The sequence below is a fragment of the Lolium rigidum genome, chromosome 3 (assembly GCF_022539505.1).
Source record: "Lolium rigidum isolate FL_2022 chromosome 3, APGP_CSIRO_Lrig_0.1, whole genome shotgun sequence".
Lineage (NCBI taxonomy): Eukaryota > Viridiplantae > Streptophyta > Magnoliopsida > Poales > Poaceae > Lolium > Lolium rigidum.
In genome coordinates this window covers 222,926,011-222,953,084 of record NC_061510.1, presented here as the reverse complement: position 1 = coordinate 222,953,084, position 27,074 = coordinate 222,926,011, and the positions used below count along the sequence as shown (strand labels likewise).

Here is a 27,074-nt window from a genome sequence, read left to right as displayed (position 1 = left end):
CCCTCCCACCCCCAGATGCCGGCCACGGCGACCGGCGGCGCGCGGGTGGAGGAGGCAGCAGCAGCAGCAGCGGCCGCGCCCTCGGGGTCCTCCTCAGCGCCCTCCTCCTGCATGGGGACCAGGCCGGAGGAGCTCGCCGCGAGGCTGGCGGCCGGGGGCCCCGGCGTCGTCGCAGCTGGAGAGGGATTGGAGGGGGAGCAGGAGCGGGTGCTCGCGCTGCGCGAGATCAAGAACCAGATCATCGGGAACCGGACCAAGAAGCTCCTTTACCTCCGTCTCGGCGCCGTGCCGGCGGTCGTCGCCGCGCTGGCCGAGCCCGCCGCGTCGCCGGCCGCGCTCGTGCAGGCGGCGGCCGCCGCGGGGAGCTTCGCGTGCGGCGTGGACGATGGCGCGCGGGCCGTGCTCGCTGCTGGCGCGGTGGGGCACCTCACGCGGCTCCTCGCCCACCCCGACGACAAGGTAGCCTCTTTCTGCTCCCTTCACTAGTTTGTTGCTTGTTCCCGTCATCCCTTGCATGCCTGCTCGGTTTCGGGGCGCACAAACTGTTTTCGGTAGAGAAAATTTTATTCTTGCCCTGGATTTGCGGCTCAATTGGGAAAATATCTGCTGCGTGGACAAGAGCTGCTGGAATGAAACTAGAAGCCAACTACTGCTTGCTCCTTGTTATCGTTGCGTAAATTTGGGAGCAATTTGCGAGATGGAAAGAGCCAGTGCTAGCTTAATTGTTTCTGTGAGAATTAGTATGCACATTGCTGGACTGTAGTTGTGATGAAAGAACAATCTGTGGCTCGTGGTGAAGCGTGAGCGGCGACTACTTTTTAAGCGTGCCCAGAAGAGTGCTGGGCAATTACTAGTTATTCCATTTGGCATGAAGTGTTTGCAGCTAATGTTTCGAGCTGAGTAAGAAAAATCGTGGTAAAATGATGGGTTGCCTTGTGAGTTGGTCAGAAGGAGAACTTTGTAGCAGGGGATAAGTATTGAAGGTTTATGCTTGGAATTAGGAGAATTATCATCTGACCCTATTTGTTTTGCAGAATATGTCAGTTCAGTTAGGGCGAGAGGTACTGGTGGTAGTTGTTATTTCTTTTTCTTTCCAAATGTCCTTTTCATTTTTCGTCTTTCGGTTGAAATAGTTAAGATATTGTTCATTTGTGCTTCATATGTGCAGAGTTTGGTAGTGGGTCAATGGTTTGGTGCGGTGGTGGGAATAAATGTGCTGGAAAGTTGTCTTTGGTGTTGGGTTCATGATGAATTTTTCTGAGTTATTAGTACTAATCAGGATTGGCTTTCCTGGTGATTTCCTAGTAGCTCATTTATATGATTGAGCTAAGAATTTGGTAGCAGCATCATGATTTCCTACTGCTTTATCGGTGCAAAGATTTGTGTTGGAGACCCCATTGTTTTGTTACGAAGCCAGAATTTCTTGTTTTACAGAGTAGGATTTGGATGCCCTTTGTTGAAATTTAAACTTAACATTTGGAGGCACCTTTAGGGAAGAAAGCCTGAGAATATACAAAACTATGAGTGCATTTAAACTTCCTACCTCTCTGTAATACTGAATGGTCCTAATAACGTGAGCCTCGTTTGAATGCGTCAGACTATAGTTCTTCCACATGGAATGGGTCGAAATCCAAGCCTAAATTGATCGCCTAATCCATGAACATCCAGAGGGTAAATGATTTTGGAGGTGTTACTGTACGTGCAACTATTTTAATATATGGCTTGCCTAACTTAGCTTTTGTGCCTCGTACTACATGACTATTAAAGTGGGACCACACCATGCTAATTGAGGTTACAAAAGAAAAGCAAAACAGATGACTACTTTGCGGAAATACTTTTGTACACCCAAGCATGGGTGTGGGTGATTCCGTCACCGTTCATTTATCCCTCGAGATTCGTCCCCACCATGGTAGATGGAAAGATTCCTTTCTCGCTCCTCTTTTTATCCGAATCTCAAAGCACAATGGATGGTGACGGAAACATCCACACCCATACGTGGGTGTACAAAATCCACTCTCGACTGCCTTGGTAACTCTTTATTGTCACATCTCAACTTCTCTAAGCACTCGGTCAGTGCATTAATCATTTCAGGACTTATTATGGCATGCAAAATTATGTAACTTCTTTTTCTAAGAAACCTAGAAAGAATTACACATCTTTTACTCACATAAAAAAATATTTAATGAAATTGGAATTGAATAGAACGTAAGATATTTGAAATGGCTCCGGAGGATAGTGAGAATATAAATATTGTGTTAGGCCACAATATCCAATTCAGCTAATAATGGTATAGTGCTACTTCCGAGTATTGACCAACTAGCTTGCATCTGAGTTTTTCACTTCAACGTTCTCTTGATATGCCACTTGAATCTGAGTTTTCACTTTAACATTCTCTTGATATGTGGTCGCTAAACGTCTAACAATCTTGTATTTCACCCGGAAAAAAATATTGTATTTTAGCATTTGCTTTGTTGCTCCTTTTCTAGTCCAGTCTATAGGAAACTTATTTTATTCTGAAATTTATAATTTAAAATAGCTCCAGACCGTAGTGTTGATATAAATATTTTGTTAGGCAACAATATCCAATTCAGCGAATAATGGTATAGTTGCTACTTTTTGGTATTGACCGACTAGCTTGCATCTGAGTTTTTCACTTCAACGTTCTCTTGATATGCCACTTGAATTTGAGTTTTCATGTTAACATTCTCTTGATATGTGCTCGCTAAACGTCACCGTAACAATCTTGTATTTCACCCGCAAAAAAAAAAACCTTGTATTTGTATTCTTGCACTTTACTAGAGACCTACACTTCACCAATACATGGGTGCATAAGGGTTCAGTTCAAGCTCCCTGTTTCTTGAATGCAGGTTAAGCATATAGTGGTTAGGTGCTGCATCTGATTGTTTCATGCTACTCCCTCCGATCCATTATGGATCTGGATCGGAGGGAGTATATTGAATAGTTTGTAGCAACTGATGCGTGGTGGTTAATAATTTGGTTTGTTCTGAAGTTTCCATCCTGATTGCAGGTTGTCAATGCATGCGCCCGTGCTCTCAGAATGATATATCAATCAAAACAAGCTCCGAATTTTGATGTCAATAATGAGAAAAATATGGACTTCCTTCTTTCCCTTCTGGACAGCAACAACGAAAATGTCACTGAGCTGGCTGCTAATATTATATCACACTCTTGCGATAGCAATACAGAACAATTAGCACTATGTGGTGCTGGAGTTCCGCAGAAACTTGTTAGTCTTTTTGGAGGTTCTGTGAATCTGCGGGATGCTTGTTTAGATTCTATGACTGCAATCGTAAGAAATAATTGGGAAGTTGCTTCAAGATTTGCATCAATGGACCACGGAAAAGCTTTCCGTTCAATAGTTGGGTTAATACATGACCGAACCCCGCGCACAAGACTACTTGCTTGTCTGTGCTTAATTGCAATTGGGCATGCTTCTCCTTGTCATTTTCCAGACAGGCAAATTAAAACAAAGTTGATTCTGGTCTTACTAGAGCTCATCGAAGAACCTGGTCATGTAGGAGATGAGGCTCCCTTGGCGTTAACCACCCTTATAAAGGATAGTGTGGAACTGCAAAAACAAGCTTTTTCAACAAATGCAGTTGCAAAGCTTAGCAACCATCTGGTAGCAAATTCATTGGAGACAAGGCGGGCAGTGACCATATTGCTTGCTTTAGCTGAACTTTGCTCAAAAGAGGAAGAGTCAAGATCTCAACTTATGTCAGGCCAGGTATGAGAAGTTTCTATAGGATAGTACTTTTGATGATTGTTGTGGTTACCTTTTGAGTCGTTTGTTGAGGTTCTGCAGAGACTTTCTGTTGTTAGTGGTTAACTCCTGATGAGGCAGTACTCTGATTCTTCACATTTGACATGACAACATGGATGAATATGATTAACCACAGAACCAATATTTGTGACTAATAACAGAATTTGCTTAACAGGTGTCAACCTTGATACTTGATGCGTTGAAGCATGATTGTGCTGATATCCGTATTGCAGCATGTTCATGTCTGAAGAACATCTCTAGGTCATCGAAGGTAAGGTGCATGCTTCTTCTATATATATCTCAACCTTTTGTGTTCACCCAAATGATTCAGTTGATGTGGTTAATTTGCAGGTACTTAGTGCGGGTCGCTTATCCTGCGATACAATTGTCGCTCCCTTAGTCCAGCTTTTGTGTGACTCGTCTACTTCAGTTCAGGTAAACTGAATCGGGCAATCTTCAATGTCATTTTATGAAATGGAATTTAACATGACTGCACGCAAATATGAATCGGGCAGTCTTCCTTGTTTCTTCCAGAGGGACTTTGGAGTGTGTGAGTTTTCTAAAAGAAATATGATATTTGATGAATGGGGTGTTGACTTATCTATTTGCACACAAATTTTGCCCCCTTTGATGTTGTTGCTGCACAACTGTATTTGCACCCATTAAATAAAGAAGTTATACTAGTAATCATTATGTTGTAAAACGAAACAACAATATAACTAGTCAATTCTGTAAGAACGACTTTTAAGGCCAGCAGGGTAAATTTGCTAATTTGTATTGCCCTACCACTTCCTGGCTTCACTGATGGAGCATTGCTTTGGTCACTGGAGCCACACTAAATTTTGTATCAACTAGCCATGTGGTAACCGTGAAAAGGTTCTCAAGACATCAGGAGTTGATGGTGTCTACTTTCTCACCTACTCTCTCCGTTCTGATTTAGTCTACATGCTAGAAAAATCAGACAAATTAGTACTGCATTCATTAGTACTACTTCAACCAATCCAAGTTACATTGAAAGTAGTGACATCCAATAGCGAGAGCAAGATCGCTTCGTTTTCTGTGATTTGTTGACTAAAACCTAGAAGGTAGATTAATATAGAACAAAAATTTAGTCTAGAATGTAGAATAAATCAGAACGGAGGGAATACTCACTATCTTTGTCACAGGTTGCTGCCCTGGGTGCTATTTGCAATATTGCAGTGAACTTAACACCAAGGAAATCTGTTCTTCTTCATTCCGGGGTCGTCTCCCAGCTGGTTAATTTATCCAAGTCGATGGATCCAACATTGAGGCTAAAATCCGTATTGGCTCTTAGGAATAGTATGTTCCTTCTGAATCCAAAGGACAAAGACTTCATTATGAAGGAGCTAACCATATCTACTCTCTCAAGCCTCATATGTGGTATGTATAAATGCTCAGATATGACATCAGGCAACTGCTGAATTAGTTTCACTGCTAATTGCAAAATGTTCTGCAGATTCTGAGCATTTTGTTCAGGAACAGACATTGGCACTGGTACACAATCTTCTTGATGGATATGTAGATGCTGTTAATTACGTCATTGGTGAAGATGGCATGGTTATAAATGCTTTATCAAGACAGCTGAACAATGCATCTACCCCAGGAGTTTGCATCCAGGTCAGTTTTCCTTAAACTGCCGAATAGTTAGTTACTTTATCTGGATTTGCTATATGTATTTGTTAGTTACTTTATCTGGATTTGCTATATGTATTTTTCCACGTGCATGCGTGGAACTTTTGAGGGAAAAAATAGCATCTTATCTGACAGGACTGTATAATATTTAACACATTTTCTTTTTGAAATATTTGCTTCTGTGGTTTAATAGTAGTACACAAATATCATTATACGATAAGTTATTGATCCGAGTCAATTTTCTTCTCTTCAGGGCATGTTGGTGCTTACAAATATGGCAGCTGGGGACGAATTAAGCAAGGAAGCTGTAATGGATGTTATTGTTCCTCACAGATCAGATCGCATCAAGCCATCTTTTGTGGTCAACTTTCTGCAGAGCAAGGACAAACAATTGAGAGTTGCATCTTTGTGGTGTATTCTGAACTTAGCTTACCCAAAAAGTGATGCTTCATCTACTCGAGTAGCCAGACTGCAAAATGCTGGGGTAATCTCACAAGTAAAAAGCATGAGAAATGACCCCTGCTTGGATTGCAAGGTACTACTGCCTTCTCTTAAATAAAGTGATCTTGAGATAAGCCATATTTTTTATTTTTCAATAAATGTCTCGTTAGCTGTTAATTTCATTTGTGTTTGCTATTGTTGGCTTGGTTGGGAGCCTTATCTTAATTCATTGTTGTTACTAGTACAGTAGTATTTGGTGAGAAAAATGCTTCGCTGAAAGCTACATCTGCAATCTTGCTGAACGGGTCAGCTATAAGAATCTAACTGGACCAACAAAATGCCAAAAGAAAAGTGCTACAGACTGGTGGCTGCTAAATATTTGTTGGCTATGATTGTCTTGAAGCTAACCCTGGAATGTTATTTAGCGTTCCATCTAACGACTCAAGGTGCCTCTTTCTTATGCAGCTTAGAGTAAGTACGGTGCTTGACCACTGCTGAGACAATGCTGGTGTCGGTTTCATGTGATGAGCCAGCAAGCCATTGAAGTTTACATGACACACCATAAAAATGAGCAAGGAAGCTGAGCGTAGTTTGCACCGCGATGCCCACCGAGAACCGTGAACCAATAGCATGAGTAAGAAGCCCTTGCTGATCTATCCTCGCTGCGTCGAGCCTATCGCTGTAATTTCTTCCCATGAGAACTCGATGACAGCCGGTTTCTGTTGCGGAAGGCTGGCAATTCCCTTGTTGTAAGTTTGTGTTTGTAAAAGAATGACACCCCAAAAACCCTGAGTTTGTAAGCATGCCACCTTGAGAACCTTTGCTGCTTGATTGCAGCCTGAAGGTCGGAGGCACCAGCTTCGGAGAATCCCATTTTTTCAGTGCTACCAGAACCTTTGGGCTGTGTTGTGACTTGTGACGAAGAGTGTAAAATCGAGCCACCTGTTGCTTTTGTAAATTGCATTTTTTCTCTCGCATTAATAAGGCTGTTTTATCACCTGATATCCATCTTTTTTCCAGTTGAGTAATGTTACATCGTTTGTTTATCTGATGTCTTTTTTTAAGGAACGCTGGCACTACATTAGCTTTGCATGCATGGCCATGTTTACAGCATCAGGCGCATTCTCAAGCCACACCTGATGGTAGCCTTGAGCACCTTCCGCACCAAAACCTGGTAGGAAATGAGCAACTCTTATAGCAAGGCTAAGTCTGCACCTCAGGTCCTCAGCCGATCTATACTGGACGTTGATGATCGGCGTTGCCGCTTTCTTTTTCTGGAGAAGAGTAGATGTATTTTGTTCCAAAAGGCACACACCTCGATTTTGAATAAGGAAAATATGGCTGTATTGAATTTTTTCGAGGACCGCCGATCTACAAAGTACGAGCACACCACCTTTGCCCATTCCGGCAGGATAACGATTCAAACAGTACATGCTGGACTATGACCATGGACTATGCATGATCATGCCTTTCATTGCTGTTCTGACCATAGTTTAACTGTCCTACACCTTTTTTGAAATTAAAAAAAAAACTGTCCTACACCTAGTATGGGAAAGGCATACACCATCATCAGTATTCCAAACCAGTTCTCCAAACACGAAATAAAGCTTTTAATCTAGACAAAAAGACACAGAAATGATGTAATTCAAACACACAAATCTGCGGCCACATGCCTCTTAAAAATGAAAGACAGGATATCGATGCCACTGAACTTGGGAACGATTGTTTCCCTCGTAGAAGAAACTAGAAAGTAACATGACTGAAATAGAACAGCTTTAGTCTATTATTATAGAACCTGGCTTGAGACAAACGGCTATTTCTTGCATAGACAGAAGAACGAGTAATTAAGCAGATCACAGTCGGAAGCACCAGCCAAGTTTTGCGCTCGAAGCAGCATCAGCCTGTGTTAAATTGATTGATGATGGTGTCCTCCTCATGGCGGTGCCACCATCGAACCGATGCTCCTGTAACATGTCAAGGTAAGATACAATTGGTAACTATAAAGGAGATACATGACTAAGCATAACTCCACAACCGGTACACCGATTGTAGATAGGCACGAGGTTTATAGTACCTGCAAGATGGAGTCCAGAAGGCCGTGTAGGGAATGGCTTTAATGATCTTAGTAATTTTGGGCACCATTGCAACCTTGCCCGACTCAAGGTTAACAGTATATACCCCGGCACCCGTCTTCGCCAAAATGAAACCATCGTTTGACCCAACAAGGCGAGGAATCCCGGACATCTCGGCGATGTCCAAGAATCTGTACCACACCCATGCCCAAGCTCCACCGGGACCGGTGGCCTCCCTCGACCAGAGATTGAGATTAGACCCGGCCACACATGCGAATCCGAGGACGCCGTCTCTAGCCGTCATGAGAAGGGTAGTCCGAATCCGCTGGTACGGGAATGCAGGGGCACCAACCACGTCGATTTCGTCGGCATGATAGTCATACTCGATGATTCTAGTGCTGAGAGTGCAAGGAACATAGACCTTACGTCCCACGACGACGGTTGGCCCCGTGCCAACGACGGCATCTGGATGCGAAATATATGCTGGGCCTTGTCTGTCCTCCTCATCATCCTCATCTTCTTCCTCATCGTCTTCCTCATCGTCCTCCTCATCGTCTTCGTGCACGTCCTCATCATCCTCCTCCACGTCCTCCTCCACGTCCTCATTGCCTTCGTGCACGTCCTCATCCTCTTCCTCATCATCTTCGTGCACGTCCTCATCCTCTTCCTCATCATCTTCATGCACGTCCTCATCGTCCTCCGCCACGTCCTCATCGTCCTCCTCCATGTACTCATCGTATTCGTGCATCCCATCGTCCCATCTTTTAAGCTCCCTTGAGTATTTGCCTGCAAAGGTTATCATGTTGTCGTTGGTGCCGAAGAAGACGATCACGGACTCGTGGTCATGGCACTTGAGCTCCTTGCAGCCATAATCACTACATAGGAGAACTGCGTTCCAGTGTTCCACCGTCGGATCTCCATTTGGCATGGGTGCGACGTGCTTCTCCTTGGTCACCAGGTCCCAGATGACGAGGGAGGGCTTGCCGTCCTTGGGGATGGCGTGGAAGAGGGCGCGGCCGTGGCGTGCATCGAGGGCTCTGTACCGGCGGGGGATGAAACTCGGCTCGAGATGGAAGGTGGAGGTGGGGACGAAGACGGTGGATTTGATCGGCACCTCCGTGGCTACCAGGAAGCCAAGCGATGCAGGCGCCGGGTGCAACGTGCGGTTGCGGCGGAGGAACTTGTCGCTGCAGATGTGCCGGCACCAGTATTTGCTGCCAAGGCAAGCCTTGGCAAGGCCGGCGGGATCATCCGGGCGGATGCGAACTAGAATGTTGTCGACGATGTCCTCCGGCAGGTACGGGTACTTGGCCAGCATCTTCGGCGACTTCTTGCGGGCAGGAGCCTTTGCCAGGCGAGGCGCTGCGCGTGGAGGAGGCGTAGCGGCAGCAAGGCGAGGGCTACGGCGTGGAAGCAATGCGACGGTGGCCTCCTGGCGATGTAGGCGAGGGCTACGACGTGGAGCGGAGGTAGTAGGCGGCGGCGTGGTAGTATTGTTGTGACGGCGAGGTGGTCTCATCTTGATCTGGTTGGGAAGGGTGGACGGCGGCGTGTGGTTAGGGGGTTGAAGGAGAAGGGCGTGTTTGTTGCGTTGGGGAGGGAGAATATGGGGTGATTAAGAGGAGGAGGAGATGGCCGTTGATGCACGTACGTTGGGCAGGAGCGCATTTCCGGCCGGAAGATCCACGATCACCTTCCCATGATCCTCCTATCCGCTTAATACGGCTTCCGTTTCTGCCAATTTTCCAAATTCACGCGCCCCCAGTTGATACGCCTTCCGTTTCGGCCATCTTTTCAAAATGCAGGCGTCCAGTTGATACGCCTCCCCTCCAGGTCCAGCCTCCGCGACGGTAAATACGTCTGGGCCTAGCTGGGCTCGTGGCACCCGCACACGATGTCGCCGAAGCTGTTGTCGCCTCCCTAGCTCGGTCTCGGTGGAGCCGACACAGCCGACGGCGACGGGATTTCGCCGCAGCCGCCGGCCGCCGCCCTTTTCATTTTGAAAATTCGGTGCGTATTGCTCAACCATTAGATAAATTGTTACAAACTCTATTACGATCAAGCTGAACTGACTAAAAAAAGATAATCAAGCTGAACTGACTAAAAAAGACAATCAAGCTGTGAACTGATTCAGCCACACAGGGAGGATCCGAGTGCTGCTTTTGGCCTTAGGTTTTAGCCTAGGCCCTGCGTTTGTAATATTTCTAAGACCTCTTCTATATTAATAAAAATGGCAAGTCTTTTGTCTTGTTTCAAAAATAAAAAAGGATCCGAGTAACTCCTAGTACGGCTAGATTATGAGTAACATTGTTTGTTACCGGATCTATTGACTTTAGAAACTTGGGATTCCAAAAGTGCTTACAAAGCTTGCTTGGAAAATTTGCATCAGCAAGGTGAGCTGAGGCCAAGACAGGTGAGTCCCACTACAAAACAAATTTTGCAAACCATTTGGAAAAGCAATAATATCATTTCCAGCGTAAAAATATTTGGCTGGAGAATCTTAAGAAAAGTGATTCTGTCTGGATCTAGAGCTGGTAAATATAGCAAGCATATTAGTAAACTGTGTTGCAGATGCAATCTAGAAGAAACTGATCATCACCTTCTTTTTATATGTGCTTTTGCTAGAGCAGCTTGGTTTATGCATCCATGGTATTTAAAAATTGATCAAATTTCTTTACCAGATGATTCCATTTCTCAAACTATGCAAAAGCTTCTTAATATGAATCATCCTAATGGCTCCATTAAAAACATTCTGACTTTTCTTTGGTGTATTTGAAAGTCTAGAAAAGATTGTCTTTTTAATAAGAAGGATTCCATTCCTTCCCAGATTCACCATATAGCTAATGCTTTGAAACAAAATCTTGAGCTCTTGGATGTTCCTCAGGTTCCTACAGGGAAGTCACAAACTAGGCCAGATTTGCAACAAGGAGACACAAGACAGGGAAATACAATCAAGACAGATCTAGCAATACAAGGCAGCAAAAAAAATTCGGACGCGGCGTGGAAGACAAGGAAAGTTCCAGATGCACAAGGAAGAAGAAGACCAGAACTTGGACTATATTGTTAACTCAACAAGCAAAATGGTGAAGAGAAAATTCAAATTCAAGCCTCAACCTCTCAGGTTTCTTCGCCTCTTCATGCAGAGTTAGTAGCACTTCTCTTTGCTGTGCAAGTCGCTGCTCACTTCGGCGCCCAAGATGTCACATTCTTGATAGACAACATCACACTCTCAAAAGCTGCTTCGGCTGCTTCTATTTCAGATGATCAAGTCCTCTGGGAGCTCAGGCAGCAAATAGCAGAGTATAAAAGAGCTTCCGAACCTTTACATGCACATATCTTCCACATCAAATATTTGAATGGAGTTGCTTATGACTGTGCTCAACAGGCAATTAGACAATCTCTGTCCTTGCCGATTTTTAGTTGTCTAAATTCAGCTCATAAACTAGTAGGCAATTGTCCCATAGCTCTTTCTATTCGGAATCTTGATCTCCGGGGAATTGTACTACATGCTATACTTTGTATTTGAGCTGAATAAAATTTGACGTCTCCGACGCCTGCCTTTGTTCGAAAAAAGAAAAGAAACCTGGGATGCCCTAAAACATACTTTATTTTCAAGATAAACATCGTGATAGCGGATTTACTACTTTCTCTGTTTTACACTTCCTACACCACTGCCGCGTCTGTCGCGTTCCAGGATCACCGGCTCAACTGCTACATGAACAACTGGCTTTTAATCCTTCCATGCAAGCAATAGATTCACTCACCTCCTTCGGCAAATCGACATCGAGGAGTTATCCCCCACGCCGCCATCACCACATTGTTGTCATGGCCACATAGCACTGACCCTCATGAGCCCACGCACCGTTCTTTTAAGTAGCTAGCATCCACATCCAGTTTAGTCCAACCTTGAGGAGAGATCTTCCAGTTTTTTGCCAGGTGTTTTCCTTGTTTCGGTTAACCACTCCAATTAAGATAAATGGAATATTTCCCATTGAGATCTACTAGAAGAGACTTGCGTGCTTTGATGCGCCGTTTTCTGTTCTTGATATGATCTATTTGGCTTCATCCAAGGGGTACTTGGTGTCGGACAGCCCCAAGAGGCACGAACACACAAACGGACTATGATGAAAAAAGAAACGAAACTACACCGCCGATTATCTACAATGATATGCATTGTGTTGAGCTGTGTGTATGCTTAGTGTTTACTGTTTAGTGCTTAGTATGTGTGTGTGGCCTAAAGGCCCATCCTAGTGTATATGTACTCTAACCTGCAGCAAAAAAAAAAAAAAGATAGGATTTCCAGATATCCTCTCCCTGAGAAACACGATATTATCTATTTTTGCATTTGTTTTCGGAATTTCTGTATTCGTTGTAGAAAGGCTGTGTTGCACGATGTATTGCTCTGGTGCATATGCACACATATATATATAGGTACAATGTGGGCCACCACGTCCTCAACTATACAAAGAAGGAGGGGGCCATAAGGAAAGAGATAATACACAATAATACACCAGAGAATATTCCACAACATATTCCTCAACCCCCCGCAGTCGAAGTGTCGCCAGAACCAACGCAAAGACTGGATCGAAACTCCTCAAAGGCCGTCGTAGGGAGACCCTTGGTCATGATGTCCGCGAACTGCTGAGATGTAGAAACGTGGAGAACACGTATATGTCCAAGAGCAACCTGTTCACGAACAAAGTGAATGTCGAGCTCGATGTGCTTGGTCCGGCGATGATGTACGGGGTTGACGGAGAGATACACAGCTGAAACGTTGTCACAAAAGACAACAGTGGCCTTGTCCACATGACAGGAGAGCTCAAGAAGCAACTGACGTAGCCATATGCACTCCGCGACAGCATTGACCACAGCCCGATACTCAGCCTCGGCACTGGAGCGAGATACGGTGGGCTGCCTCTTGGATGACCAAGAGATGAGGGACGGCCCAAGGTAAACACAATACCCAGAAGTCGAGCGGCGGGTGTCAGGACAGCCAGCCCAGTCAGCGTCAGAGTAGGCGATGATGTCCGTGGTAGATGAGGCATGAAGAGTCAAGCCATGGTCGAGAGTGCCGCGGATGTAGCGTAGAATCCGCTTCATCGCGGTCCAGTGAGAGTCGCGAGGAGCATGCATATGGAGGCACACCTGCTGAACAACATACTGCAACTCCGGCCGGGTGAGAGTGACATACTGCAGAGCGCCAACAATAGACCAATAGAACGAAGAGGTTGGCCTTCGTGTCGACAGGCGTAGTCACGGGGTGGCAATTAAGCATCCCATCGCGATCGAGAAGCTCATGAGCATACTTCCGCTGATGAAGAAAGAAACCATCCGGACGCCGAACCACCTCAATGCCAAGGAAGTAGTGGAGAGGGCCCAAATCCTTGAGAGCAAACTCAGCCCAAAGTCGATCAGTAAGCTGCCGTATCAGCTGAGGAGAGCTGGCTGTCAAGATAATATCATCGACATAAAGAAGCAGATAAGTTGTGGCAGTGCCCTGGCGGTATACAAACAGCGGTGCATCGGAGCGAGTGGAGCAGAAGCCGAGCTGATGAAGAAACGCTGCGATGCGCTTGTACCAAGCGCGAGGCGCCTGCTTTAGCCCATACAAGGACCGAGAGAGCAGGCAAATATGATCTGGATGATCAGAGTCGACAAACCCAATAGGTTGCTGGCAGAACACCTGCTCCTCAAGATGACCACGGAGGAAAGAATTAGAGACGTCCATCTGGTGCACCAACCACCCGCGAGAGATAGCAAGCTGAAGAACAGTGCGGATGGTGCCGGGTTTAACAACGGGCGCAAAGGTGTCATGGAAGTCGACTCCTTCACGCTGCCGGAAACCACGGACCATCCAGCGAGCCTTGTGACGATCGAGTGTACCATCCGGATGAAACTTGTGCTTGAAGACCCACTTTCCAGTGATGACATTGGCCTGAGGTGGGCGGGGAACAAGCTGCCACGTCTTGTTGCGCTGCAACGCGTCGACCTCCTCTTGCATGGCGGCGAGCCACAAGGGATCGCGAAGGGCCGCCCGAGCGGAGATGGGCAGTGGAGCCGGCTGCCCAGAGGTCGAGGTCGAGGCGGCGCATGCGTACTAGTCTGCAGGGTACCGCGTCGCCGGGCGGCGGATGCCGGCGCGGGCACGCATCACGGGGCCAGCCGTGGTACCAGCCTGGCCGGTTTGACCGCGCGGGAGGCCGGGCGGGCCGACAGGGACTCCGGTTTGGCCGGGCGGGCCGGCCGGGGAGCCGGTTTGGCCGGGCGGGAGGCCGGGCGGGCTGGCAGGGGCGCCGGTTTGGCCGGGCGGGAGGCCAGGCGGGCCGGCAGACGTGCCGGGTTGGCCGGGCGGGAGGCCGGGCGAGCCGGCGGGGGCGCCAGTCTGACCGGGCGGGAGGCCGGTCTGGCCGGCAGGGGCGCCGGTCGGCCGGGCCGGCGTGGAGGGGACGCCCGAGGTAGAGCTCGAGGACGTCGAGGCGGTGACCGAGCTAGAGCTCAAGGGCACCGCGGAGGCCGGGCCAAGCATGGCGGAGGGCGGAGGCCACCACGTGGGGTCGCTCGGAGACGAGGACGGAGCCACCACCTGTTCCTGGGCAAAAGGAAAGCAATGCTCATCAAAGTAAACGTGTCGGGATGTGAGGACCCGTTGGGACACGTGATCATAGCACCGATAGCCTTTAGTGTTAGCCGGGTAACCGAGGAAAATGCACGGAGTGGAGCGCAGAGCGAGTTTATGAGGTGCGGTGGCGATGGTGCTGGGGTAACAATGACATCCGAAAATCCGAAGGCCATCGTAGGATGGAGGAGAACCTTAGAGGAGAAGGTGAGGCGCATAGTTCCATCAGGTACGACATGGACGAAGGTTAATGAGGAGGGTGGCGGTGGCTAAGGCGTTGGGCCAAAAGGTGGGAGGCACATGGGTGTGAAAAAGAAGGGTGCGAACGCAGTCATTAAGGGTGCGGAGAACACACTCGGCACGACCATTCTGCTGCGAGGTGTAGGGACATGTGAGACAAAAAATGGAACTGCAAGAAGAAAGAAGGTGGCGAACGGCGGTGTTATCAAATTCTTTACCATTGTCTGTCTGGAGAGTGTGCATAGGGCGACCAAACAGGGTGGACACGTAGGTCTAGAAAGCGGAGAGGGTGGTGGCGACGTTGGACTTGTGGCCAAGAGGAAAAGTCCAAAGAAAGTGAGAGTAGTCATCTAAAATAACAAGGTAATAAAGAAAACCAGAATTACTAGAGATGGGGGAGGTCCATACATCACTATGAATTAACTGAAAAGGGTACGACGCAACTGTGGAAGACGAACTAAATGGTAGACGAACATGTTTGCCCAGAAGACATGCCTCACAAGTATGAGCAGTTGTTTTATTACATGAAAAGGAAAAACCCCGCAGTATTTGACGAAGTGCGGTGGAGCTAGGATGACCAAGACGAGCGTGCCAAAGGTCGACGCCGGCGGAGAGAGCACGAGGTCCGGAGCGTGATGAAGATGATTGGACCGGGTAGAGATCGCCAGGGCTCTCACATCGGTGGAGTACCATACGGGTACGGGCATCCTTAACAGAGAAACCAAAAGCGTCAAATTCCACAGTTACAAATTTATCACCAGAAAGAGTTTTGACGGAAACTAGATTATGATGAAGTTCAGGAGAGACAATGACATTATTAAGAGACAAGGGTTTAGACGTGGAGGGAAAATTAGTGGAAAAAATGTGAGTAATAGGGAGACTGGCGTTGTTACCGCCGATGATGCAGGAAGTGGTGGAAGTCGGATAGGAACAAGATAGATTACCCGGGTAAGAGGCCATGTGAGAGGAGGCGCCAGTGTCCATGATCCAATCGCCCCCGCCGACGTGGGGAGCGGCGGTGTGTGCCTGTTGGAGAGCTGCGACGAGCGCAGGGTCCCAACCCGCCTGCTGAGGAGGCGCGTAGGAGGGCAGGCCTCCGCAGGCCGGCGCGGGGGTTGAAGGCGCGACGAAGTGCGCCTGGTGAGCCTGTGGACGGGGGCCAAGAAGACCTGGAGCTGGAGGGCGCGGCACGGGCATGGTGTAGGCGTGCACCACCCTGGTCCATGGGTTGAAGCCGCTGCTCCAAGATGGCGGGGTCGGCTGCCAGGCGGGGCGGGGGCCGCCACCCCCGTAGCCACCGGTGTTGCGGCTGTTGCCGCGGCCACGGCGACGTCGTCCCTGCTGCCCCTGCTGCTGGGGCTGCTGCGGTGGAGGAGCAGCGAAGGGCACCGTGGGACGAGGCGGGAAGGAGACCGGCGGGGAAGGGGCCGGGGCGCCCTGGCCTAGCCCGGCAGCGAGGGCGGTGTGCGGGGCGCGGGCACGCTGGTTTTCCAGGCGGCGGTTGATGTCTACGGGAGCTTCTATTCTTGTAGACAGTGTTGGGCCTCCAAGAGCAGAGGTTTGTAGAACAGCAGCAAGTTTCCCTTAAGTGGATACCCAAGGTTTATCGAACTCAGGGAGGAAGAGGTCAAAGATATCCCTCTCATGCAACCCCGCAACCACAAAGCAAGAAGTCTCTTGTGTCCCCAACACACCTAATAGGTGCACTAGTTCGGCGAAGAGATAGTGAAATACAGGTGGTATAAATAAGTATGAGCAGTAGCAACGGTGCCGGAAAAGTGCTTGGCGTGTAGTTGATGGTGGTGGTATTGCAGCGAGTAGTAACGCAGTAAAACGAGTAAACAAGCAGTAGTAACGCAGTAGTAGTAACGCAGCGGTAGTAAACAAGCGAGTAGTAACTCAGCGGTATTTAGGAACAAGGCCTAGGGAATAGACTTTCACTAGTGGACACTCTCAACATTGATCACATAACAGAATAGATAAATGCATACTCTACACTTTTGTTGGATGATGAACACATTGCGTAGGATTACACGAACCCTCAATGCCGGAGTTAACAAGCTCCACAATAATGCTCATGTTTAAGTAACCTTTAGTGTAAGATAGATCAACGAGACTAAACCAAGTACTAGCATAGCATGCACACTTGTCACCTTCATGCATATGTAGGAGGAATAGATCACATCAATATTATCATAGCAATAGTTAACTCCATAATCTACAAGAGATCATGATCATAGCATAAACCAAGTACTAACACGGTGCACGCACTTGTCACCTTTGCACACATGCGGGAGGAATAAACTACTTTAATAACAAATCACTAGAGTAGCACATGGATAAATTGTGATACAACATGCTGCAATCTTAAAGAGATATAAATAAGCACCTCACTATGCCATTCAATGAGTAAGTATTCAGTGAAATCTAGCCTAAGAGACCCACACGGTGCACACACTTGTCACCTTTACACACGTGGGACGAGGAGTCTCCGGAGATCACATAAGTAAAACCCACTTGACTAGCATAATGACATCTAGATTACAAGCATCATCATATGAATCTCAATCATGTAGGGCAGCTCATGAGATTATTGTATTGAAACACATAGGAGAGAGATGAACCACATAGCTACCGGTACAGCCCCGAGCCTCGATGGAGAACTACTCCCTCCTCATGGGAGCAGCAGCGGTGATGAAGATGGCGGTGGAGATGGCAGCGGTGTCGATGGAGAAGCCTTCCGGGGCACTTCCCCGCTCCGGCAGGGTGCCGGAACAGAGATCCTGTCCCCGGATCTTGGCTTCGCGATGGCGGCGGCTCGGCAGGTTTCGTGGGTTTCGTCAATTGGTATCGGGTTTTCTGATCCGGGGGCTTTATATAGGCGAAGAGGCGGCGCGAGGAGGGCTGACAGGGGGGCCACACCATAGGGCGGCGCGGCCCCCTCTCGGCCGCGCCGGCCCTAGGGTTTGGTGGCCCTGTGGCCCCCTACGGTCCTTCCCGGGTGTTCGGATGCTTCCGATGAAAATAGGAACTTTGGCGTTGATTTCGTCCGATTCCGAGAATATTTCGTTACTAGGATTTCTGAAACCAAAAACAGCGAGAAAACGAGAGCCGGCACTTCGGCATCTTGTTAATAGGTTAGTTCCGGAAAATGCACGAATATGACATAAAGTGTGCATAAAACATGTAGATAACATCAATAATGTGGCATGGAACACAAGAAATTATCGATACGTTGGAGACGTATCAGCATCCCCAAGCTTAGTTACTGCTCGTCCCGAGCGGGTAGAACGATAACAAAGATAATTTCGGAGTGACATGCCATCATAACCTTGATCATACTATTTGTAAAGCATATGTAGAGAATGCAGCGATCAAAACAATGTGTATGACATGAGTAAACAAGTGAATCATAAAGCAAAGACTTTTCATGAATAGCACTTCAAGACAAGCATCAATAAGTCTTGCATAAGAGTTAACTCATAAAGCAATAATTCAGAGTAAAGGTATTGAAGCAACACAAAAGAAGATTAAGTTTCAGCGGTTGCTTTCAACTTGTAACATGTATATCTCATGGATAATTGTCAATGCAAAGCAATATAACAAATGCAATATGCAAATATGTAAGAATCAATGCACAGTTCACACAAGTGTTTGCTTCTTGAGATGGAGAGAGATAGGTGAACTGACTCAACATTGAAAGTAAAAGAATGGTCCTCCATAGAGGAAAAGCATCGATTGCTATATTTGTGCTAGAGCTTTGATTTTGAAAACATAAAGAGAGCATAAAAATAAAGTTTTGAGAGGTGTATGTTGTTGTCAACGAATGGTAGCGGGTACTCTAACCCCTTGCCAGACAAACCTTCAAAGAGCGGCTCCCATTTTATTTTTATTTTTGGATGGCACTCCTTCCAACCTTTCTTTCACAAACCATGGCTAACCGAATCCTCGGGTGCCTGCCAACAATCTCATACCATGAAGGAGTACCTTTTTATTTTAGTTTTATTATGATGACACTCCTCCCAACCTTTGCTTACACAAGCCATGGCTAACCGAATCCTTCGGGTGCCGTCCAACAATCACTTACCATGGAGGAGTGTCTATTTTTAGTTTGTTAATTTGGGACTGGGAATCCCATTGCCAGCTCTTTTTGCAAAATTATTGGATAAGCGGATGAAGCCACTAGTCCATTGGTGAAAGTTGCCCAACAAGATTGAAAGATAAACACCACATACTTCCTCATGAGCTATAAAACATTGACACAAATAAGAGGTAATAAATTTTGAATTGTTTAAAGGTAGCACTCAAGCAATTTACTTTGGAATGGCGGAGAAATACCATGTAGTAGGTAGGTATGGTGGACACAAATGGCATAGTGTTGGCTCAAGTATTTGGATGCATGAGAAGTATTCCCTCTCGATACAAGGTTTAGGCTAGCAAGGTTGTTTGAGGCAAACACAAGGATGAACTAGTACAGCAAAACTCACATAAAAGACATATTACAAGTATTATAAGACTATACATCGTCTTCCTTGTTGTTCAAACACCTTACTAGAAATTATCTAGACCTTAGAGAGACCAATTATGCAAACCAAATTTTAGCATGCTCTATGTATTTCTTCACTAATGGGTGCAAAGTATATGATGCAAGAGCTTAAACCTAGCACAACAATTGCCAAGTATCACATTACCCAAGACATTTATAGCAATTACTACATGTATCATTTTCCAATCCCAACCATATAACAATTTAACGAAGAGGAAACTTCGCCATGAATATTATGAGCTAAGAACACATGTGTTCATTTGAACCAGCGGAGCGTGTCTCTCTCCCACACAAGCATGATGTAATCCAATTTATTCAAACACAAACAAAAACAAAAGCAAACAAACAGACGCTCCAAGAAAAAGCACATAAGATGTGATGGAATAAAAATATAGTTTCAGGGGAGGAACCCGATAATGTTGTCGATGAAGAAGGGGATGCCTTGGGCATCCCCAAGCTTAGACAGCTTGAGTCTTCTTGATATATGCAGGGATGAACCACCGGGGCATCCCCAAGCTTAGAGCTTTCACTCTCCTTGATCATAGTATATCATCCTCCTCTCTTGACCCTTGAAAACTTCCTCCACACCAAACTCGAAACAACTCATTAGAGGGTTAGTGCATAATAAAAATTAACATGTTCAGAGGTGACACAATCATTCTTAACACTTCTGGACATTGCATAAAGCTACTGGACATTAATGGATCAAAGAAATTCATCCAACATAGCAAAAGAGGCAATGCGAAATAAAAGGCAGAATCTGTCAAAACAGAACAGTCCGTAAAGATGGATTTTATTAGGCCACCAGACTTGCTCAAATGAAAATGCTCAAATTGAATGAAAGTTGCGTACATATCTGAGGATCATGCACGTAAATTGGCATAATTTTCTGAGCTTCCTGCAGGGCAGTGGGCTCAGATTCGTGACAGCAAAGAAATCTGGAACTGCGCAGTAATCCAAATCTAGTACTTACTTTTCTATCAACGGCTTAACTTGGCACAACAAAACACAAAACTAAGATAAGGAGAGGTTGCTACAGTAGTAAACAACTTCCAAGACACAAATATAAAACAAAGTACTGTAGCAAAATAACACATGGGTTATCTCCCAAGAAGTTCTTTCTTTTTAGCCATTAAGATGGGCTCAGCAGTTTTAATGATGCACTCGCAAGAAATAGTATTTGAAGCAAAAGAGAGCATCAAGAGGCAAATTCAAAACACATTTAAGTCTAACATGCTTCCTATGCATAGGAATCTTGTAAATAAACAAGTTCATGAAGAGCAAAGTAACAAGCATAGGAAGATAAAACAAGTGTAGCATCAAAAATTTCAGCACATAGAGAGGCATTTTAGTAACATGAAAATTTCTACAACCATATTTTCCTCTCTCATAATAACTTTCAGTAGCAACATGAGCAAACTCAACAATATAACTATCAAATGAAATATTCTTATCATGAGTCTCATGCATAAAATTATTACTCTCCACATAAGCATAATCAATTTTATTAGTTGTAGTGGGAGCAAATTCAACAAAGTAGCTATCATTATTATTCTCATCAAGTGTAGGAGGCATAGTATAATCACAACAAAATTTACTCTCAGCAGTAAGTGGCATCAAAAGACCACTATCATTATCATCATTAGAAATAGGAGGCAAAGTATCATCAAAGAAAATTTTCTCCTCAATGCTTGGGGGACTAAAAATATCATGCAAACCAGCTTCCCCAAGCTTAGAACTTTCTATATCATTGTCAACGATGGTGTTCAAAGCGTTCATACTAATATTACTACCAGCATGCAAAGAAGATTTCATAGGTTTTTTAATTTTCGCATCAAACAATCCATGTTTTAAATCAGGAAATAGAATAAGAAGCTCACTCTTGTACATTATGCCAAACTAGTGTAAACAAGAAACAACAAGATGCAATTGCAGGATCTAAAGGAAATAGCTTTGAGCACACACACAACGGCGCCAGAAAAATACTTTACCTGGGACCGTAGTATGAGAGCCTTTTACCTTTCCTCCCCGGCAACGGCGCCAGAAAAGTGCTTGATGTCTACGGGAGCTTCTATTCTTGTAGACAGTGTTGGGCCTCCAAGAGCGAGAGGTTTGTAGAACAGCAGCAAGTTTCCCTTAAGTGGATACCCAAGGTTTATCGAACTCGGGGAGGAAGAGGTCAAAGATATCCCTCTCATGCAACCCTGCAACCACAAAGCAAGAAGTCTCTTGTGTCCCCAACACACCTAATAGGTGCACTAGTTCGGCGAAGAGATAGTGAAATACAGGTGGTATAAATAAGTATGAGCAGTAGCAACGGTGCCGAGAAAAGTGCTTGGCGTGTAGTTGATGGTGGTGGTATTGCAGCGAGTAGTAACGCAGTAAAACGATAAACAAGCGTAGTAACGCAAGTAGTAGTAACGCAGCGAGTAGTAAACAAGCAGTAGTAACTCAGCAGTATTTAGGAACAAGGCCTAGGGAATAGACTTTCACTAGTGGACACTCTCAACATTGATCACATAACAGAATAGATAAATGCATACTCTACACTTTTGTTGGATGATGAACACATTGCGTAGGATTACACGAACCCTCAATGCCGGAGTTAACAAGCTCCACAATAATGCTCATGTTTAAGTAACCTTTAGTGTAAGATAGATCAACGCGACTAAACCAAGTACTAGCATAGCATGCACACTTGTCACCTTCATGCATATGTAGGAGGAATAGATCACATCAATATTATCATAGCAATAGTTAACTCCATAATCTACAAGAGATCATGATCATAGCATAAACCAAGTACTAACACGGTGCACGCATCGTCACCTTTGCACACATGCAGGAGGAATAAACTACTTTAATAACAAATCACTAGAGTAGCACATGGATAAATTGTGATACAACATGCTGCAATCTTAAAGAGATATAAATAAGCACCTCACTATGCCATTCAATGAGTAAGTATTCTGTGAAATCTAGCCTAAGAGACCCACACGGTGCACACACTGTCACCTTTACACACGTGGGACGAGGAGTCTCCGGAGATCACATAAGTAAAACCCACTTGACTAGCATAATGACATCTAGATTACAAGCATCATCATATGAATCTCAATCATGTAGGGCAGCTCATGAGATTATTGTATTGAAACACATAGGAGAGAGATGAACCACATAGCTACCGGTACAGCCCCGAGCCTCGATGGAGAACTACTCCCTCCTCATGGGAGCAGCAGCGGTGATGAAGATGGCGGTGGAGATGGCAGCGGTGTCGATGGAGAAGCCTTCCGGGGGCACTTCCCCGCTCCGGCAGGGTGCCGGAACAGAGATCCTGTCCCCCAGATCTTGGCTTCGCGATGGCGGCGGCTGCGGCAGGTTTACGTGGGTTTCGTCAATTGGTATCGGGTTTTCTGATCCGGGGGCTTTATATAGGCGAAGAGGCGGCGCAGGAGGGCTGACGGGGGGCCACACCATAGGGCGGCGCGGCCCCCCTGCGGCCGCGCCGGCCTAGGGTTTGGTGGCCCTGTGGCCCCCTCCGGTCCTTCCCGGGTGTTCTGGATGCTTCCGATGAAAATAGGAACTTTGGCGTTGATTTCGTCCGATTCCGAGAATATTTCGTTACTAGGATTTCTGAAACCAAAAACAGCGAGAAAACGAGAGCGGCACTTCGGCATCTTGTTAATAGGTTAGTTCCAGAAAATGCACGAATATGACATAAAGTGTGCATAAAACATGTAGATAACATCAATAATGTGGCATGGAACACAAGAAATTATCGATACGTTGGAGACGTATCAGCGGTCCTCGAGGCGAAGGTAGGAGACTGCGCGCTCGAAAGTAGGGTTAGTCATGAGTGTGAGATTAGCGGTGGCGTTACCAAGATCCTCGCTGAGACCATCAGTGAGTGTGGAGAGGAGGATCTCGTCCCCCATCGTGAAACCGAGGTCCTGAAGCTCGTCGGCGATGGCCTTGAGGCGCAGGCAGTAGGCGTCCAGGGAGAGGGCGCCCTGGGGAGTACCGAAGAACTCCTGCTGCAAGAAGACGACGCGCTGGAGCTTGTTGTCGGTGAAGAGCCCGTGGATCTTCGTCCAAACCGTGCGAGCATCATCGCCGTCGCGGACGACGGTCTTGAAGATGTCCGACACGATGGTGAGGAAGAGCCAGCGGGTGATGGAGGCGTCGATCGCCATCCAGTCGTTGTCGCGCTGCATGGAGAGGAGGTCGGTGGTGCCGTCGGTGGTGCCATCGATGTGGTCGCGAAGATTGTACTCGCGGAAGAGGAGGTAGAAGTACGTCTTCCATGGATGAAAGTTGTTGTCGGCGCGGGAGAGCTTGATGGGCACGTGTGCGGTGATGGGGACGTCGCGGATGAGGGCGGGGGTGGGGGCAATGGAGGCGGAGGATGGTGAAGAGGCGAAGGGATTGGTGGCGTCTGAGAGGGAGGACATGGCGGTGGTGGTGGGGTGGCCGGTAAGGTGGAGGAGGGAGGGTAGGAGGTGGGGGCGGCGGCGCAAGGAGAGGGACAACGCGCGGCTACGGTTGGGAGAGGGGAGGAGCGGTGGCCGTGAGGGGAGGGGAGAGGGGTCGGTCGGCTAGGGTTAGGTTAGGATCGTGGGGTCGTCTGATACCATGTAGAAAGGCTGTGTTGCACGATGTATTACTCTGGTGCATATGCACACATATATATAGGTACAATGTGGGCTACCACGTCCTCAACTATACAAAGAAGGAGGGGGCCATAAGGAAAGAGATAATACACAATAATACACCAGAGAATATTCCACAACATATTCCTCAACATTCGTTATATCTCCGTATAGTTGCAAGTTCTTCGCATAGCTAGCCACGAAGAATCGTTGTTGGATGGCGGATAGGCTTTGAGGTCATGGTTTGTAGTGCCCGTCGGCCTGCTTGCTTTGTGACCAGGAGCCAGAGACCTTGCAACACTTGCGTCTGGGCTGCGTGGTTGCACGGGAGATCTAGGTTTGGGCCCTTTGGTGTTGGGGCAAGGAGGAGTGGCTCCCGGAACAAGACACCGATCTGCTGGAGTGGTGGACGTCCCGGCCTTGCTCGGCAGCCCACAGATGTGACATGTGGACTGCCATCATCCTGGTTTTCTGGTCCATCTAGAGACACATGAACGACGTGGTCTTCAACGAAGCGGTGGCTTCGCATGTCACCATCAGGGACAAGGTGCAAGAGGAGTTCGAGCGGTGGCGCCTAGCCAAGCTTTTCCGTGGCACGCCTTTTGTTTTTGTTGATCCGACCGTTGTACCGTGGCAGCACGGAGAGTAGGCGTGTGTGTGGGAAGCTGCCCCCTGTGGGTAGCGATGACTTTGCCATCTTTGGCACCCTTCTATGTGATTGATACAATTTTTTATGGTGTATTCTCGAAAATAGCTGCAAATAGCCAGGGATTTTCCCATGCTTCTAATTCTGGACAGTGGACTGGATCTTAGTGTCAAATATGTGGTCTATGGAAGTTCAGGTCGGACAAGCGTGATAAATGGGATAGACACATTTGAGATCAGTTGACTATTTTTTTTTCTTCTTAAATCCAGAGTTTACCACTTATCCCACTTCTCTCCCTTCCACATACCTAACTTTTTTCCGATAAAGGAAATATATTAATATCGAGATATATAACCGCTTCTCTCGCTTCCACATCCCTATCTATTGTGTAGAATTCGTCAAATTGCTGGCACTACCCGAACCACTTAAATTCTTTATGGTGGATGCGGGCCGTCGGGATAGAACAATGTTGCTAACCCGGAAGATTTACCATATAAAGTTGACGTGGTTATAACAGTTCACACCTTTTCTTGAGAAACACAACATAGACACATCACTCACAAACACGATCAAGTGAGCCAATAGGTCACCACATGCGATGATGGGCACATATCCTGCCATGTACAATAACACAAGTTAAACCGTGGAATAGTCCAAATACATGCAAACACACTTGCTAAGTCTAGGACTTGAACTTGGATGAACTGATTATGTCTGAGGTTTGTGTCCCAAGGAATATGAGTACTCGCGAAGGATCCAACGAAGGTGTCAAACACAGGGGATGGAACACACAGCTTACAAGCTCTCAGGGACTGGGAGGTTGGCGTAGATGAATGGCAAGCTTACTAGCGAGCAAGCACGATAGAGAGAGACACATCGATCTACCCAGGTCCGGGGATCTCGTGTGGAGGTAAAACCCTACTCCTTCCTTGGATGTATTGCTCTGCGAATTCTCTCGAGGTACAAGAGGGTTTTACAAGGTCCTAGCTTGAAGAAGCTCTAGCTAGATCTAGATGCGATCTGGAGGCCGGGAAGAATCAATCCCCTTCTACAGTGCAGCCATCCCTCCTTTTATAGAGGTGTCGGTCCTCTTCTCCAAGAAAGCATGGGAGATGGGTTGACACACTGCACAGAAGGAGAGGGACAAATATCCCTTCACAACTACAAATGGACTTGGTTCATGACAGTGGCTGGTCCGCGGGAGTGGTTGGCCTCCGCTGACATCCTCCTTTGACACGCTGCGCAAACACAACACATACACATCGCTCACAAACACGCATGAGCGAGCCAATAGGTCTTGAGGAAATTCACCACATGCGATGATGCGCACATATCCTACAATGAAAGAACAACACAAGTTAAACCATGGAATAGTCCAGATACACACAAATACACATGCTAAGTCTAGGATTTGAACTTGCATGAACTGATTCCAATACAAGGAACCTAAGTAGCCTCGCACATTAATCCTTCACTGATTTTTGTATTCTTCCACTTTTGTTTTCCCTTTTTAATTCACACTTTTTTTTCCATGGTCTCTAAATTCTATTTCACTTGCTAAAAAATTATAATAAAAATATTCCAATTAGTCTATTCTTTTACTGTAGTCATCTGATTTTTTCTTTGATAGGTAAATATTTGATCTAATCAGTGTAATATTGTTCTATATGGGAACCATGGAAATATCCCATATAATTGAAAAATTATGCACTCCCTACTGTGTGTGTGTGTGTCAAAAGAAAAGTCTAAATTTTGTTTACAATAGTCATTTGATTTTTTCTGTCACGAGTAAAAAATTGTTCTAATTGATCTATTTCCCCGCTCGTAGTCATGTTTTGTTTCACAACCACTATTTTTCATTTACGAAATTTTGTTCCATCAACAATACTCAAGACTAGAATATTTTTGTTCCAGCGTACACAAAAGATGGTCCTGCCACACTTTGTTCCATTAAAATGAGTTTTGTCCCCTACTATAATATTCGTTAAGATGTACATAAAAAATGTTTCGTAGTATAGCGTTTTTGTTCCATGGCTATGAAATTTTATCCACAATAGAAGATTTTATTGTGGTGTTAAATAGTAGGAATCATGTCAATTTTTGTTCAAACTACAAACTTTTTGTTCCAGTGTAGAAGAACTGAAAAAGTAATGGTTTATTAACGTAAAATTCCATTGTAATTAGAGAAAACTTTTTAGGCCCGTAATGAACTTGTCACTGCGTCGGTCAACGTACATCCATTGCCGGCTCATCTAGATTATATAATTAAGTACATTAAAAACCATTACAGAACAACATGAATAGTGAAGTGATGTACATTTACACGTGCATTTTATCAATGACGGATGAAATGATAAAGTTGTTAACCATGATCGAGAAGGAATAAAAGAGGAGAAAGCTTAAGTGTGGCTCGAGCACTTAATATCA

General features: G+C 46.1%; 1 protein-coding gene across 1 annotated transcript; it reads left to right on the top strand.

Annotated features, from left to right (window-relative positions):
• On the top strand, positions 1 to 6,836 carry LOC124703046 (armadillo repeat-containing protein 8-like). The gene is made up of 8 exons (XM_047235256.1): positions 1 to 459; positions 3,029 to 3,748; positions 3,960 to 4,055; positions 4,136 to 4,219; positions 4,951 to 5,185; positions 5,262 to 5,422; positions 5,691 to 5,972; positions 6,344 to 6,836. Exons 1-8 carry the CDS (start codon positions 16 to 18, stop codon positions 6,374 to 6,376), a joined length of 2,055 nt encoding a protein of 684 aa, XP_047091212.1. The 5' UTR covers positions 1 to 15; the 3' UTR covers positions 6,377 to 6,836.
• Positions 6,837 to 27,074: the final 20,238 nt, after the last annotated feature.